The 16815-nt window shown below is 34.9% G+C and overlaps 2 protein-coding genes across 2 annotated transcripts in view; one reads left to right on the top strand and one right to left on the bottom strand.

Annotated features, from left to right (window-relative positions):
- Window positions 1-14908, bottom strand: part of tut4 (terminal uridylyl transferase 4) — a 35951-nt gene extending 21043 nt beyond the window's left edge. Inside the window, exons 1-11 of the mRNA XM_079588024.1 lie at window positions 14713-14908; window positions 10127-10583; window positions 9357-9499; window positions 7342-7458; window positions 6884-7061; window positions 5811-5899; window positions 5647-5698; window positions 3753-3822; window positions 3525-3651; window positions 3320-3439; window positions 1558-1743 (exon numbers count right to left, since the gene is read on the bottom strand). Of these exons, the coding sequence (XP_079444150.1) occupies window positions 1558-1743; window positions 3320-3439; window positions 3525-3651; window positions 3753-3822; window positions 5647-5698; window positions 5811-5899; window positions 6884-7061; window positions 7342-7458; window positions 9357-9499; window positions 10127-10520 (1476 nt within the window). The 5' untranslated portion in view covers window positions 10521-10583; window positions 14713-14908. The remainder of the gene's footprint in view (window positions 1-1557; window positions 1744-3319; window positions 3440-3524; window positions 3652-3752; window positions 3823-5646; window positions 5699-5810; window positions 5900-6883; window positions 7062-7341; window positions 7459-9356; window positions 9500-10126; window positions 10584-14712) is intronic.
- A 1094-nt stretch (window positions 14909-16002) lies between these two features.
- The window catches only part of gpx7 (glutathione peroxidase 7), a 5321-nt gene continuing 4508 nt past the window's right edge, over window positions 16003-16815 (top strand). Inside the window, exon 1 of the mRNA XM_079588025.1 lies at window positions 16003-16211. Within this exon, the coding sequence (XP_079444151.1) occupies window positions 16077-16211 (135 nt within the window). The 5' untranslated portion in view covers window positions 16003-16076. The remainder of the gene's footprint in view (window positions 16212-16815) is intronic.

Here is a 16815-nt window from a genome sequence, read left to right as displayed (position 1 = left end):
CAAAGTGACGCCAAAATGAATGGGAGTCAATGGACTGCTTGTGAAGTTCTGCTACAATGGCAGCCTCCGGGGAGGCTTCAGTTTCCGGCGGATGGATTACGCCCTTGATAAATCCCTCGATGTAACTCAACAGAGGATGTGATTGGATAACTGAACTAACCAGCGGACCAATCGCATCTGTTGGTTTGTTGGTTCTGAAACGTGAGTCAAAGTCTGTCATCAGAATGATTTGGTTCAATTCCCTCCATAAGAGTCTCACACGATTGTGTTCACAAACACCAGCATCCAAACACGCGTTCGTCTGACGCTCAGAGACGCTTTAGTCATTTATGATGGAGGAAAAAAAGAGCCACAATGGCTTTCCCGATTGCGGCAAGTTCCATTTTTTATTAATTTGCACCAGTTTTCCAGGAAGTGTCGATTTTGTTCTCTTGAACACATGAGATGGAAATCCTGCTTTATTCGCAAATTAATTATGCGATATTCCAGTTTTGTCAACTTTGAATGGAAGCATAGCAACTGCTTATGCACAAAATTAATTCAAAGATTACTTCTTTCAAATAACATTAATTGCTTTAATTGCTAATCGCAATCACCACCAAATCTCGATGTGCCAATTTGCACGTTTAAACACTGTAAAACTTAAGTTCAAAACCTAACACAATACAAAACTGAATAAGAAGTTTCTACAGTAATACCATAATGAAATATACTTTAAATTAGGGCTGTAAACGATTAATCACATCCAAAAAAAAGTTTGTGTTTACATAATATATATGTGTGTATTGTGTATAATTATTTTGTATTTATAAATACACACACATGCATGTATATATTTGAGAAATATTTGCATTTATATACTGCATATATATTTTTAAATAATTTATATTATATATAAATAGAACTATTTTATATATAAATAACACATTTTTCTTAAATATATACATGCATGTGTGTTTATTTATATATACAAAATAATTATACACAATACACACACATATATTATGTAAACACAAACTTTATTTTGGATGCGATTAATTGCGATTAATCGTTTACAGCCCTACTTTAAATCAAAAAAATTGAATAGTATCAAAGCACATAGTAGATGTAGCTGAACACCTATACAACACCTATCTCTCAACTTCATTACCATAAATATAAAAGGGCAGAACTTAGGAATAATTTTGTACTGTAATGAAAACATGGACAATGTAACACACTGCACTGAATACTAAACTATAGAGAGTCATTTTAGTTTTGAAAAGGAATTGTACAAAAGCAAACGGATAATGCAACCTGTTGTTGGTGTTTTGAAGGTCATTGTTTTAAGAGAAACAAAGGGTGTTTTGGGGTGAAAACATTTGCTAGTGTTATCGCGAGAGTAATGAGTGTATTTGAGACATGTATGAAGTTGTTTTGTATTTGAATGTGAAAATAACTGCTGTGCCAAGCGGAAAGTTGCTTAGGAGAACTGTGTGAGGAGTTCTGAAAAAGTGTTGAGAAATGTGTAAAATACTATTTCTTTACTACAATCATGCATATTGGTGAAACGTTCACCTTGCCCCTAGTGTATTCGGCCTTCTTCTCTTTCTTCTCCGCGTGGGTTTTGGGTTCAGGTTTGGCTTTGCCGTCCGTGCGGCCCTCACCAGCGGGAGCGGGTCTGTGCTCCCAACTCACGAATGTGCCCGACTCCAAACCCGTCAGATGAAACTCATCCACACGCTTCACATCGAAGCCCTTGATCTGAACAGAACCACACAACGAGAATATACATCACATTTATTTAGATTTACTTTTGTTTGATGCTTTAGTCACTAAAACATCAGTTCTTATCCAGTAGTGAGGAATATATATATATATATATATATATAATATATATATATATACACACACAGAGCCTAGAATAAGTGAACACACCCATGCTAAAGTTGACTAAAAAGAGGAATAAAAAAAATCATCTTTTGGAGATTGATCTTAATTTTTAAAAAAATGAGGAAAACTCAAACCTTTAAGGACACCAATTTTCTTTGTGAATGAATAATGTATTGTAAATAAATAAATGTTCTGCCTTAAAACACAGGGTGCATAAGTCAGGACACCCCTATGTTAAATTCCCATAGAGGCAGGCAGATTTTTATTTTTAAAGGCCAGTTATTTCAGCCGTGAACATGGTGTTTTTTGTTTAAATTTTAGAGTTTAATATATTCATATTAAATATTAATATTTTAATATTTAACATGCCGCCTCTGAGCTATATTAAACATGTACCTAAATGCCACTTCAGATGCTGCTTCTGAAAAAAATGCTATAGCCACATCGTAGCCTTAAAAGTTAACGTGTAATAAATTCTCTGCTGAATCAAAATATTTCTTTCTAACACTACTTTTTGTAATGTCTATTCAATATATTTATCGTCAAACACAATGATGACTTTAAATGATCTTTTGGGGGTAATATCTCAGCAGAAAATGTATGTGGAATTAATTTGGTTAATTAATCCGGCACATCGTGTGATGTAATTAATTAGATTTAAAAATGTTAATCACTTGACATCCCTAACACACACACACACACACACACACACACAAACACACAAACACGTTTATAGAGTATTTATGAAATACTTATGAAAACCTCAAATTCAAAATTAGAATATTGTGAAAAGGTTTTCATAAGCTGTAAGCCATAATCATCAAATAAAGGCTTGAAATATCTCACTTTGCATGTAATGAGTCTATATAATATAGTAGTTTCACCTTTTAAGTTGAATTACTGAAATAAATTAACTTTTGCACGATATTCAAATTTTTTGAGTATCGCCTGTATGTATGCATGCATGTATGTATGTATGTATATATATATATATATATATAATTTTTTTGATATATGAATTTCTGATTTGTTACACTTTAGTGCATTGTTATATTATATCCTTTTTTTTGGAATATATGTTGGTTTTAATTATGTTTTGGTGATATATGTCTTCTCTATTGTGACTATTCTATATCAAGTAATCAGGTAATAGTCATGTGACTAACTAATTGTTTAAAAGGACTGAGTGTGTTTGTTACCCACACCCTGATAAAGGCTCATTAGCCTCAACGGTTATTAATTGCCTAAGCCATGATAAAACTAAGTCTTTTTATATACATTTACTTTAACTCTCGAGTGCCTGAATTACATGTGGAAGGTACGATTCTTTTCTTTATTTTTTTACAACAGAACTAGTCAAAAGTATTTCCAATTCATACATGCAACAATAACATACACATAGTTATTATTTATTGTGTTCTAGGTTTCCTAAAACATTAGCTCTCACCCAATGTCCTAGATAAACGGGCAGGAGGGGCTTCGCTCTCTGTTGCAGGAAGAATATGACCATGAGAGACAGCGAGTAGGATGGGATTCCTCCCTCCGCCTGACAGTCGATGTGGCACAGCTACAAAAAAAAAACACACAATCTTGTTAGACGTTGTTGAGAAACGGCTACAGTAATCTCAGGAAAGTGTGAGCGCGAGTCATACGTTGGCCCAGTATCGGAAGGCCAACACCAGAGGCACGAGCCTCGGCTCCAGTCTGGCCAGAGCTGCAAGGTGATTGGTGGTGAGGCACGCGACATCATTTCCTGCGCTCACTTTGCACATTAACCCACTGCAGAGACAACAAACAATTCGCATCAGATACAATTTAGTAATCTTTGTGTGCAGCAACTATTTATAGCATCTCGGTTTTATTGCCCACATAAAACTGACCTCGCCACATCTCTGCAGAAGACAACAGGGACTTTGGCATGAAAATCAGACTCCACCTCGGCAAACGCCACTGGAAACAAAAGCGAAACTAGAGTTAATCTGCGCTCTCGAGACTCAAGTCTTGTGCGTACATGAACTTTCAGCTGTTAAAGCTGGTCAATAGTCAAGTGAGGCACATTTATGACTATAGGATCTGTCAAACGTCTCATCAAATCTTTAAAACCGTCTGATCTAAAGGGTTAGACTTCTGAAATTAGTTTTGTAAACAGTAGTAATATAAAATATAAGAAAATACAACTTTACATTCATATATTTTCTGTTTTCAAAGAGTTGGACAACTCATCACTACTATTATATATATACACAAATAAATATTTAAAATGTTGAACAAACATTTGATTAAAACATTCATATATTCATATTCAGAAATGTAAAGTACCAGTTTATAAAAGACATTTAAAAAATATATTGTTATATAATAATTCCATTAATATTCACTTTTCTTTGACTTAGGACTACAGGAGAACAAATTAATATATGGAATAATTTGATTAATTAATTGGCATATGCAATTCATTTTAAAACGTGTTTTGACAACTCTCATTTTTTTTAATAATATTATTTATATAATAAATTATATGCATTATATTATATGCATTATATATATATATTAGTGCTGTCAAAGTCAACGCGTTAATTAGGCGTTAACGCAACATCATATTAACGGCACTCATTTTTTTAACGCACGAATAGCGCAGCGCATATTTTCAGTTTGACCCGTGACCTGGAGAAATGGAGATACACAGTGTTCCCAACTTAGCGACATTGCAGACAGCTTTAGCGATTTTTTTCTCTTCAAAAAAGCGCCCAAACCTTTAGTTTCTGAGAATCGCCGGTGCTCTCCCAGCACGCGCGCACCTCTCTCTCTCTCTCTCTCTCTCTCTCTCTCTCTCTCTGCGCGTCTCGTGCGGTAGAGAGGAGCAGCGCTTTAATTCAGTTAAACATAGATATGATGTTGCTTCTCTAATTTTGCATGCACGTATAGCAGAAATCACAGCACAGATATTGTCTTTATCTTATGTGTATTGATTTCATCAGACGACGGCTCGATTATCAGGATTGTTGTGCAGATTAACATCTTGGAAGGGAGAGCTGGTTATGTTTAATGGGTCGCGTTTCAGTCACTATTTCATATTCATTCCGTTGTTTGACAACAGAAACAGTAAAATATACCAATGAAAACAGTTTTATTGAGAATTTAGCTTCATCAAAATGGGCACAGAGAGAGACAAACTAATGTAATAATAAATAATAAATGTACATTTAGCATTTTCAGAAGAGCTGCCCTGTCATGCAAAAATCTAAACATGTTTGTTTTAGTAAATTGCTCAGTGCAAAGAAAGATAAGTAATGGGAACCTGGTATTTCTTTCTTCTTTCTTCATGTGTCTAATAGACATGAACAAGTTCTTTGAAAAACATCTATGACCTTTGAAACATGTCTCGTCTTCATGCTCTATGTTGACTATGGTTTCAATAATAAACATACATTTGCATAAAGCATCCATATTTATCCATGCCCATAATGATTAGAGTATTACAAACTTGAAAAGTATTAATTTAAGGTACATTTAGAACCAAAAAAAAATGTGCGATTAATCGCGAGTTAACTCATGGCAAGCATGCGATTAATCGCGATTACATTTTTGAATCGATTGACAGCCCTAAAATATATATATATATAATTATTATTTTTACACACACACACACATATATATATATATATACACAAAGAGGGTTGTTGTTTTTTTTCAGGCAACAACATGCTTATTCGCCAGTCTATTTAAACAGTGTAAGTTTATAATGGTTTGTAGTTGAACGAATGGGAAACTCACCACTGTTCTTTATGATCTCCAGCAACTGGATCAGCACATCAGGCTGAGTCATCTACACGACACAAGTGTGTTAATAAACACACAGTAAAATGTTAATGAACACAGTAAAACGTATTGTCACACATATCCACAAAAGCAGCTCATGCTCGTATGTTCAGACTCACAGTGGAGGGGTAAGAGACGTCGATGTTGACATCACTAGTTTTGAAGGCGAAGCGGGTGAAACATGAGCCGTAAAGACGGAGAGAGCAAGCTGTGAAGAACAAAGGACAGGAGAAGTCATTCTAACCGTCACCATACCGCGAAAAACACTTTCTTGACCATTATTACATTTTACAGCAAGCTACGAAGTACACTATGGTTCAAGAGTTTGGGGTCAGTAAGAGTTTGAAATGTTTTTGAAAGAAGTTTCTTCTGCTCAAAAATACAGTAAAAACAGTAATATTGTGAAAAACGGTAACCATTTTCTATGTGAATATATTGTAAAATGTAATTTATTCCTGTGATCAAAGCTGAATTTTCAGCATCATTACTCCAGTCTTCAGTGTCACATGATCCTTCAGAAATCATTCTAATATGATGATTCGATGTTTAAGAAACATTTGATTAATATCAATGTTGAAAACAGTTAAATAAAATACAATATTTTACTGTCACTTTTGATCAATTTAATGCATTCTTGCTAAATAAAAGTATTAATTTCTTTAAAAAAAAACATTAAATATAAAAACTTACTGACGCCAAAGTTTTGAAATGCTTAAAATGATAATGCACCACATATGTGAAACCGGACTTTCAATTTATCCACTATACATGAATGCAGGCCAGTGTCTCGCAAGTCCACTAATGGACGATAATGAACAGAATAGATGTAAAGCATGTCTTAAGGCAGGGGATTTCTCCAGTCAACTTAATCTTGAGTCATAAAAGGCTAAAAGTTTTTGAAATTTTCAGTGCATGTGTGTGTGTGTGAGAGGTAAAAGGACACAAGCTCTTGAAGCTCCGCCCCCTGTGCGGGGAGCAGCAGCTCATTTGCATTTAAAGGAACACACACAAAACGGTGTGTTTTTGCTCACCCTCAAAAAGTGACCATTTTAATATGCTATATAAAAATATCTGTGGGTTATTTTGAGCTAAAACTTCACAAAAACACTCTGGGGACATCGAGGACTTATTTTACATCTTGTGAAAAGGGCATTATACCACCCCTTTAAGTTCGGAAGGTAAACCCATGTACCTGAGAGTTGTTTACGTATAATACCCTCCATCCGGAGAACCACGGCTTGCCTCAACGCAAAGTCTTCCTCTGAGATGCCGTGCACCTCTGCCGCCTCCAGGACGGCGCAGTCTAGCGCCCTCAACTGGGCCGGAGAGGGAAGAGGAAGCGCTCGCAACTCATTCTCCTCCTGCTTTTCCTGCAAAACACACATAAACAAGAGGATAAACAAAACCACAAAAAAAACTGAATGAGTCAAAGTTGATGTAAAATATCCAATATAATATATTTCTTGCTGGTGATTAATTCAGAGATGCATCTTCTATGACAGGGTTTTAGTGGGTTATCAGTGACGCACAGCGTTCTTTTGCATGTTTGCTAACAGTCTAACGGAAACTAGCACAATAAAACCCTTTCTAAGCTTAGCAGAGAGCCACTGTGGATTATACAGACCACAGAAAAAAGCTGCATCCTCTCACCATGATGTTCTTCTTGTGACGTTTCTCTTTAATGTGCTTGTGAGCACCCTGGATGTTCTCCACGTGGACTGAACACAGTTTGCATAGATACTGGAAATTCGGGTACTCCGGAGACGGCTGTGGGAATACACAACGACAGAGTAACCAATCACATCACGCGACATCAACTCACACATCTGACGTGCAAACGGGAGAAATCTCAAAATAAGAGACTCTTAACGACTACGCGACTTGCTCAGGTTGTTTTAGATTCAATGAACCTGCTTTTGACCATCATTCAACAGTAAAATCAGTCGTGAGTGTGAATGCAAACGCTCTTATTCACATTGATACTCGGCCCAGTTAGATCGAAGTTACAGCTCAAGTCAAATGAAACTAGGTAAAGCAAATATAAACTAGGGTTATTACTCTTAACTAAAACTATCAGGCCCCTGTGTCAACCAAATATTTTTTTCCAGAGGGCTATTTTAAAGGGAGTGGACCATTTTTAAAACGTGTGAGTGTCTATTTCTAGCTGAGCGCTGGGCATTTTTTACCAGTCGCTGAGAGTTGAAGAATATTCAACTTTGGGTAAAACGCAGCGCTCATCAATGTCACTATTGACCCAACTGCCCAATCACAGTGGAGGAGGGACAAATACCACACTGACCAACCACCACATCCTGCTTGTACATCAATAACAAAGGTCAACAACAAGCACATCTCTTCATCCAAAACTAATGCCAGAGCAAGTATTTCACATTGTGTCTACATTTTTTTATATTCAGAAACAAACTATTTGAGAAATCAGACACTTTATTACTAAAGTATTACTTTAAAGCCAAAGCTGCCAAAAAAAGGGTTGGTGGACACACCATTTTTCGCTTACTTGAATTAAAGCTGAAAACTAATTTAAAAAAAAATATTAGTTGACAAAACTAAACAAAAATTAGAAATGTTACCTTGGAATTAAACGGAAATAAGTTGAAGTTGAAGCACTAAAATGTATTAGCAGGAAATAAATAAATCTAAATCTGAAATAAAAATCTATTAAAAATGACAAAAGCACATACATTTTAAATAAAAGTAACATGAAAATATAAAATAAAAGTAAATTAAAAGTATTAATAAAACTATAATAAAAAATAATAAAACAATAACACTGATTTAAACTAAGTGTGACATGAGACCCTGAAAAGAATAACCAATTTGTCAATCCTAAACACAGCAGTAACAACGCCAAAAACCCCTGGATATCATTAAAATAATCCTTTAAAATAAAATAAAAAAATATTTTTGTAAACGTAAAGCTGCCAACTTTACACTGACAGTAAAATTAAAATTAAAATTATTTGATTAATCGAAATAAAATGCGATATGGCTTAGTGCGATGATCAAATGGTAAAGTTTCAAAGAAAGAAATATGTGCTGCGTGTTTCAGAGTGAAGCGCAGCGCTGTTTATTTACATTCAAGCAGCTCATGATCTGGTGTTTGAGCAAAAACCTCTTCCTAAACTTATCAGGCACCACAGGATATAACCTCTCTAATCTCCTGAGAATTTTTTTTTCATCCAGTGGTGTTATAATAATCATAGTTTAAGTCTGTTTCTGTGTGGGTCACATGACTTGGTTAAAATTTTCTGTTGTCGTTTTGTCAGTTTGACCTAAAGCCAGCATGTCCACCCATGGATTTTTTTTTTTTTGTACCCAACATATACTGGGAGATATACCTCATAAAATCCAAACTATATCAAATATTTCAAAAATGTGTTTTACTTAAGTACAGATGATATAAAACGAGACATGAAATAATTTTTTTGCTGATTATTTTCCCCTGTTGCCTGTTCATGGTTTAAGGGCTGCCTGTCAATATTAGTATTGCCTGTCAGTAAATTGTAAAGTTCCATTTTGCCACTTTTATTTTAGTATTTCTTCTTTTTTTTCTATATTTTTTTATTTAGTAATAATAATCATTTTAAAATAATATAATTGTTATAATTTTTCATATCCACAGTGTGTGCAGGAATGTGTGTTACCTTGAGCAGCCGGTGTATGTAGTCTCTCTGCAGCCTCTCCTCCGCCTGTCTGAGTCCCAGCTGTTGGTCAGAGGTCAGGTTCCCCACCTCCACGACCTCTGCTGCGACCTCGACCCTCTGTCTGCGATCTGAGATCTCCACACCTGAGATTTAAAGGAACAGACAGGAACAAACACAAAACTTTACTGCCACAGAAAGAAAAAAAAACACAGTAAATACACCAATACTAGTGCAAAGAACACGTTTACAGTTTTATCAGATAATAAACACTTTCCGGTTGTCTATATCTTTTTTTGAAATAATTGCTTATTTAATTTGAGCAATTTCATGTACATCTTATTTACCACTATTAAATTGAAACATTTATAATATTTACTAGATTTCAAAAGTTTGGGGTCAGTATAATTTTTCTTTTGTCATACTGTATATAATTTGATACATATTCAGCAAGAGTGAATTAAAGTGACAAAAAGTAATTTTGTAAAGTGACTTAAGTAACGGCCGCTAAAAAAATCATCTTTGATCACAGGAATTAATTACATTTTAGAATATATTTAAACAGAAAACAGTGATTTTCAATTTGTACAAATATTTCACAATATTTCTGATCAAATAAAATGCAGCCTCTGTGAGCAGAAAATACTTCTTTCAAAAACATAAAAAAACCTTACCAACTAAAGGAGTGTGTAGGGTCACTCCAGTATAGATATCAGCAATTAAAAACCTAAATAATCTAGTCATTTGATGATGATTGGTGTGTATTTTCTCACCAGGTATCTTCTCTTTAGCTGTGATGGTGTTGTGTGTTGAGCTGTCCTGTGCGGTGCTGGTCAGCAGTGTTGCTCCGGCATCCTTGACCGGTCCACTGTTTCGGACCGGCGTTTTCTTCTCCTGTGTGTGCTGACGGGCTTCACTGGGCAGGGGCTTCCCTCTCCCCCTCTCGCCAGAATTAGTTCTGCCCGTCAGCCTGCGGGCTTTGCCCTTGCCCTGCTCCTGAGGGCTGCCGGTGTGGCCACCCTGGATCTCCTCTTTCCCCCTGGGGACGCTGTCCTTGCATCGGATGGGGACTTTCACGCTCTCCCTCTGGGGTTTGGAGGACTGCGCCTTGCCCCCGCTCGAGCGGGAAGGTTTGACCACCTTCACGGGGCTTTTGGGGTCCTCCATGCCACTCCACTTCTCTCCGGACGAGACTGAAGAAAAGCCCAAAGGGCTCTGGTTTGAAGGTTTCTGGAATGAAATCAGGATATAATCAGATTGTGGGTCTCCAGAAATGTTTGTGCATGGAAAGTTTGAGAAATCAGGGAGACCTATGCTAGCTTAGTACTTAATGAAAACCCGCTATTTTTTTAACTGGTACCGGTAAGTGAACCAAGAGTCATTATTCCATGATCAATTTAAATGTTTCAATTAGTATATTGCTATACTTTGCAGGTTCAACTCAACGAGTCATGATTAAGTCTTGGATAAGGAAATAAAAAACTATTTTGCATCTTTAATTCACAAAAATGTCTAATTATTTGATATGACTGCCAAAAGGTAAGTGAAAAAAAAAAGCATAAAGCATTGCAGGTGATATTATTTCAGGTTAACTCATTACACTAGAAATGAAGTCAAGTCGAGCACATTGCATTGTCCAACACATTATTTCACACACATTATGTTTATAGAAGGACATGTATTCCATGCACACACTGAAAATTCAACCATTAAAATAAATATTTCTTATCAATCAGATTTAAAACGCATCAGCTTGAGGCTAGAAAACTAGTCCTCACCATCATTTCTCAAAACACATCACTTTTCCAAGAACGTTCTTGGTCTCAACATCGTGTCGCCAATTCAAGACCTTCAAATGCAAAGAATAAATCTCCAGCTGGGTCAATGGCATGACGTGCATATTTTGGTGTAAAAGTACATTATTATTATTTAATGTGATAAATTCATGACATGCATCACTTTATTCTATAAAACCTATTTAGTTTCTTATTTTCAGTACATTCAAAAAATAAATATTATTTTGTGTTTTGGTATCTTAAACCCCCAAAATGTCAGGTGGCGCAACATCCACTCAAAGAAAACTATTTAAAATGGTGTTTTAATAATAAGACATTAAAAATAAAATACTATGGCAATTTTATGTTTGAAACCTTTCTCATAAACAAATGTAAAAAAATATCAGTAGTTTTAAAGCCGTTGAGATCATTGAATAACTTTTGTCCGGCAAATAGTTTATTCTCAGATGTCAGGGTGGGATAACAGCGAGCATGGCTCTTTTATTATGAATTGACAAGGTAACAACAGTCATCCAGAGGAGCCCAACTGATCCTTGTGGAAAAAGGTTTGTAGATCTCTCTCAAATACTGGTAAAAAATAACTACTTTCAAAAATGGTTAGGTTGGTACACTTTCCATGTCAGGTGGTACAACCAATGTAAAATTAGGAAAATGCTATTTTATCACACTTTTTTGTTGTATTTAAAAAATAAATAAAGTATGAACTTGATAGCATAGGCAAAAGCTAATACAGGCATCCAAGTAGAAGCTGTGTACGTGCAAATTAGTCAGGTGGCACAACTGCAATGAATGTCGCTATATGATTTTTTTTTTTTTTTTTACATTATTTAGGCTAAATAAATAATACATTTAAGGTTTTTCTAATTTGTAATTATTGTTCTAAAATGTTGCTTTTAGTTAAAGATGTTTTAAACTTTCAATAATTTTCATGATAATGTTTTAAATAATTTTAGATACCACTATCGTATTAAGTAAAGGAAAATCGGTCACACTTTATATTAGATATCTTTAACTACAATGTAGCCTACTCACAAAAAATTATTTGTTAGGTACAATGAACTTGTTCGTGTTGTGCTGCAAAGCACTTTGACGTTTGGTGGTATGAGTATGTTTAAGGGGTAAGGGAAGGGTCAACAGTGATATAGATGTAATTACAGATGTAATATGCAGGCATTATTTTCAAAATATAAGTCCAATGTAAATTGTGTTTACATACACAATAAATGCATTGAACTAGGGAAGCACTGATATGAACATTTTGGCCGATACGATAAGCGATTATTTTTACATTTGAAAACCGATAACCGATATATTGGCCGATAAATCTAAATCCAAATTTTTCTTTTGGAAATTTTGAGAGCCAGATTACAAAAACAAAAATCTCACCATTAAAATCCATGTCCCAAGCACACAATTACAATGTTCTCATTATAATTTTATGTAGCCTAAAAAAACAGACTTGTGCTGCACATATTGCACTTTACTGTATTTTCCTTTTTTGAAGTGATTCAAAATATATTTTAAGCAATTCAAAACCATCATGTTGAACAGTGTGCATCTGAAGCGTCTCAGCTGAAGGAAATAACCCATTATTCATCGCCTTTAATATATCGGCCAAATTTTCTTATCGTGGCGATACAGATCACATTAGAAATCATCATATATCGCCCGATACGGTGGCCGATATATTATGCATCCCTACATTGTATCAAATTATTCATTTGAATGTTAGTAACTGTAGCCTATTCCAGTTCCTACGTTACGTAACGACTTTGCTTTATTCTGTTTTTGATCTATTTGCTAATTTTACTTCAATAGAGACTGTGAACTAAAACACATTTATTTGCATTTTGTTTTTTATATGTAAATGGTCCAGTATTCAGCATGTTCATTATTATATATATGTCAATGTCATTATTAATGTTGTCAGGTGGCACAACAGATATACATCAGGTGGTGCAACCATGTACATTCTTGATTTAAACCAACACATAATAGGTCCAATTGACCAAATGGCTGAAAACTAGATTGTGATTAGTTATTTAATGCATTTACTGGTATGTATTGATTTTTTTTTTATTGATATTTATATATAGATTTTTTTTTCTGTCTTTAAAAGTAAAGTCAGATGCTAAAGATACTAAAATACCTGGCCACTAGAATAAAAATAAAATAATTATAAATTAATATGAATAAAATACACAACCACAAACAATAATGTGTTAGGCTCTAAGGGTTATTACTTTGCTATAAATTAATATATATATATATAGATATATATAAAAATTCATATATGTATATACATTTTTATATATATATATATATATAGAAACTTGTTTAAACACTGTTCATGACTCAAAAATATGCATTACATCAATTTTGAAAAGATATTTTTTTAAATATATCTTTTTTGAAGCTTTATTTGTCATTGACCCAGCTTCAAATCTCCTGTCCCACTCAACACATTTAATACAACATGAATGTATGCATTACAGATATGATATGAATATAATAATACAGACATGACATGCAATCATATGCATGCTTCATATTCAACATTTATCTCACACTGAGCACAACATACTATATATTTCAGAAAGAACATAGTTAGTATGCTACTAGTTGGAACATGTCACAACAGAACAATTAGCCCATCTACTAATTATTTAGAACAGCACAGTATACATTTAGGCATGCTTTAATCCAAAGTGACTTACAATGCATTTGATCAGTTCATGCATTTCCTGGGAAACGAAACCCAAGCTCTTGCCATCAAGCAAGAAAGACAATTCACAGCTGATATTATAGGCTACTTTCAGTTCATCGTACTGGAGATGTAAGGTAAAGCGCAGTGCATTGTGCTTGGTTATATACTGTATATTTTAGTGGGTCAAATGCATATACTATACGCTGCAGAAATAATATGTTAGTATGCTTTAGGTCAGCATTACAGCCAAGAAGTAATGACATCATCCTTACCAGGCAATTTTCTTTTTTAAAGCCTTAAGGTTTCTAACATGCATATAGCCTAAGCAAATATATCTAGAATAACTATATATTATTATATTGTCTGAAGCTAAATATATAATACATACTAGCTATTAATGTATTTAAAGCATTAGAAGATGCATTCAAAAAATTGATCATGTGCACAAATATTCAATCTTCCACAAGTTTAACGACCTGTAGGCCTGAACAATCCCAAAACTACAGTCGTACAGAAACTACAGTCATACATTAGAGTCCTAACATTAATTATGAAAACATATACATGTGATATTGTATCCTAAATGTTATTGCTCGGTTCTGATTTCCTATTCCCACTGTAAAAACACTGCATGTAATGATCAAACACTAGCACTGCACCATTACCTGCATTCTTACATGTAGAGCACATTTACATGCAAGTAATACACACTTACAACTGTGTATCATTCACAAAAAGTCTAATTTTACAGTGATTCCCTAAACTTTTGCCAATGTATTTAGACTTAGCTCGCGCGCGGCGCTACAAACGCCTCGCGCACCTCTTCCTCACTTGTGTATTTACTTTTCTGTCTTACCTAGATTCACAAATGTGCGGTAGATCAGCAGTACATGCTGAGAACGATCATAAGGAGCGGGGACGGTTTGGCGTCGCGTTAAACGCCATGTATCCCGGCGCTGATGGTGTTGTTGTTGTTGTTTTCGGCCCTGCTCGAGACGGTGAGCGCACGCGCCATGTTAACTCTGCTCGCGCGCTGCATTGTGGGCCGCGTCAGTGCGGCAGGCGGAGATCCCAAAACTACACTGGAGACCGACGCGACGCTTCGACGCGCCATATCCTCGATGTGACGCCTACAGGCGGCGCTCTGAGGCCCAAACAAAATAATTAGCCTACTAAAACTCAAAAAGAAAACCAAAAGTTTATTGTTGATTCTGAAAAATATACATCATTATTGTTAGAAAAGAAAATACGGTTATGAACCTGGACCGTGGGGATATACATATAGATTATGCCATTACCATTATTTACTATTAGATTATTTACATTTACTGTATTTTCATAGTATAAAATAATGCTTTTACTTTGCAAATAAGTTAGCCTACTACATTCACCAGGTTAAAAACACATTTTGGGGGTTTGACCATTTTGACAAACATCTTATTAAGATCTTATATTCAACATGTATGGCTGAATTCACTGTATCGGTGATATTAAAAAACATATTTCTAAAACATAACATATTATTAAATATTTTTTTTTAAATAAGGCTATTATTAGCTATATACAGAAGTAACTTTGTAGCTAAATAAATAGCTGTAAATACTTAACTAGCACTAATAAAAACTATTAATTTATATAAATTATTAGCAAATATAGTCTATTTTCCACATGAATATCTGCTTTTATTTCTAGAACATCACTGCATTGTAATACATCCATACAAAACGAAACAAAACAAAGTAATAGCCTTTTAATATTTAAAAGTGCGGAAGAAAAAAAACGTTTCCAAATTGAAACTAAAATGAAACTCGAGACAATGGGACTTTAAGTAGCATATTAAATATAGAGAAATAAACTGAAGACCCTGTGCTTTCATAAAATAAAACAATATTTTAAAAATAGACAATTCAACAAATCCTAGTTAGCCAGGCTAGTAGGCTATGCGAATCTTAAATTTGATAATAAACGTTTACCTTAAATATAAAAAAATAAATAAACTTTTACCGTAACTATCATGCAGTTTGTTTGTGAAAACATTTCTGAAGTGCGTTCGCTCACGTACAGAGGAATGAGGACGCTTGCTGATTGGTTGTTCGCGGCGCGCGCGTCATTAAAGTTCTGCTCATTCCGCTCTAGTTCTGTTGATTTTCATTCCGTATAGGACCGTCCCGTTCACTTATCTGTCTTCTCTACATCAGAGGAGTCTCATCTCACTGCATTATGGGGATGTTTCTAAGAGCACTTACTTTGCTGACTGTATCATGTCTGGTTGAGGCCAAACAGAAAGACTTTTACACGTTTAAGGTGGTGAACAGCAGAGGGAGGTTAGTTTCTCTGGATAAATACAGAGGATCGGTGAGTCTCCAGAAATGAGCTCTGATGCTGCAGACGTGAGATGCAACTAACGTGCATGTAAGAAAAGCCTGCGATACTAACGTGGCATCACTGTGTGTTTTCTCCGGATGCATGCGTGCTTTAATACTGTAGAATTTCCTCACTTCCTCAAATATTTTATTTCTAACAAACTACTAACCGGCAGACTGGAGTGGTTCTTCATTCATTCTCGGTGTCTACGTGGCAGCTTCATCATGTCTGTCAGCTCAGCTGCTGATCTCGGCGGTCATTCACTCTTGATTACTCCTGCATTTCGGAATAACTTTCAGTAATTATATTAACAGACATTATTGCATTAAATAATGCTCTAGAGATTCGTATTGCATGCACATTCAAACAGAACGAAATCAAATTGATTGGTTTTGAATGTCGAACTAGTCCAGAATTAAACAGTTGGCCTATAAAGTTTAACTATGCAAACATTTTTTAAAGAGTAACAATGCATGCTATAATTGAAAGCATTAGAAAAGACACATGTTGTGCTTCACTGCTTTTTTTCCACGTAATTTGTTATGCATAAAATAATATATTTTAAACAGAACTGAGTTTGCACAACTCATTTTGA

This window comes from Phoxinus phoxinus (assembly GCF_949152265.1).
Source record: "Phoxinus phoxinus genome assembly, chromosome: 18".
Taxonomy (NCBI): domain Eukaryota; kingdom Metazoa; phylum Chordata; class Actinopteri; order Cypriniformes; family Leuciscidae; genus Phoxinus; species Phoxinus phoxinus.
Note: the sequence above shows the minus strand (reverse complement) of the source record. Positions and strands in the feature narration are given on the sequence as shown.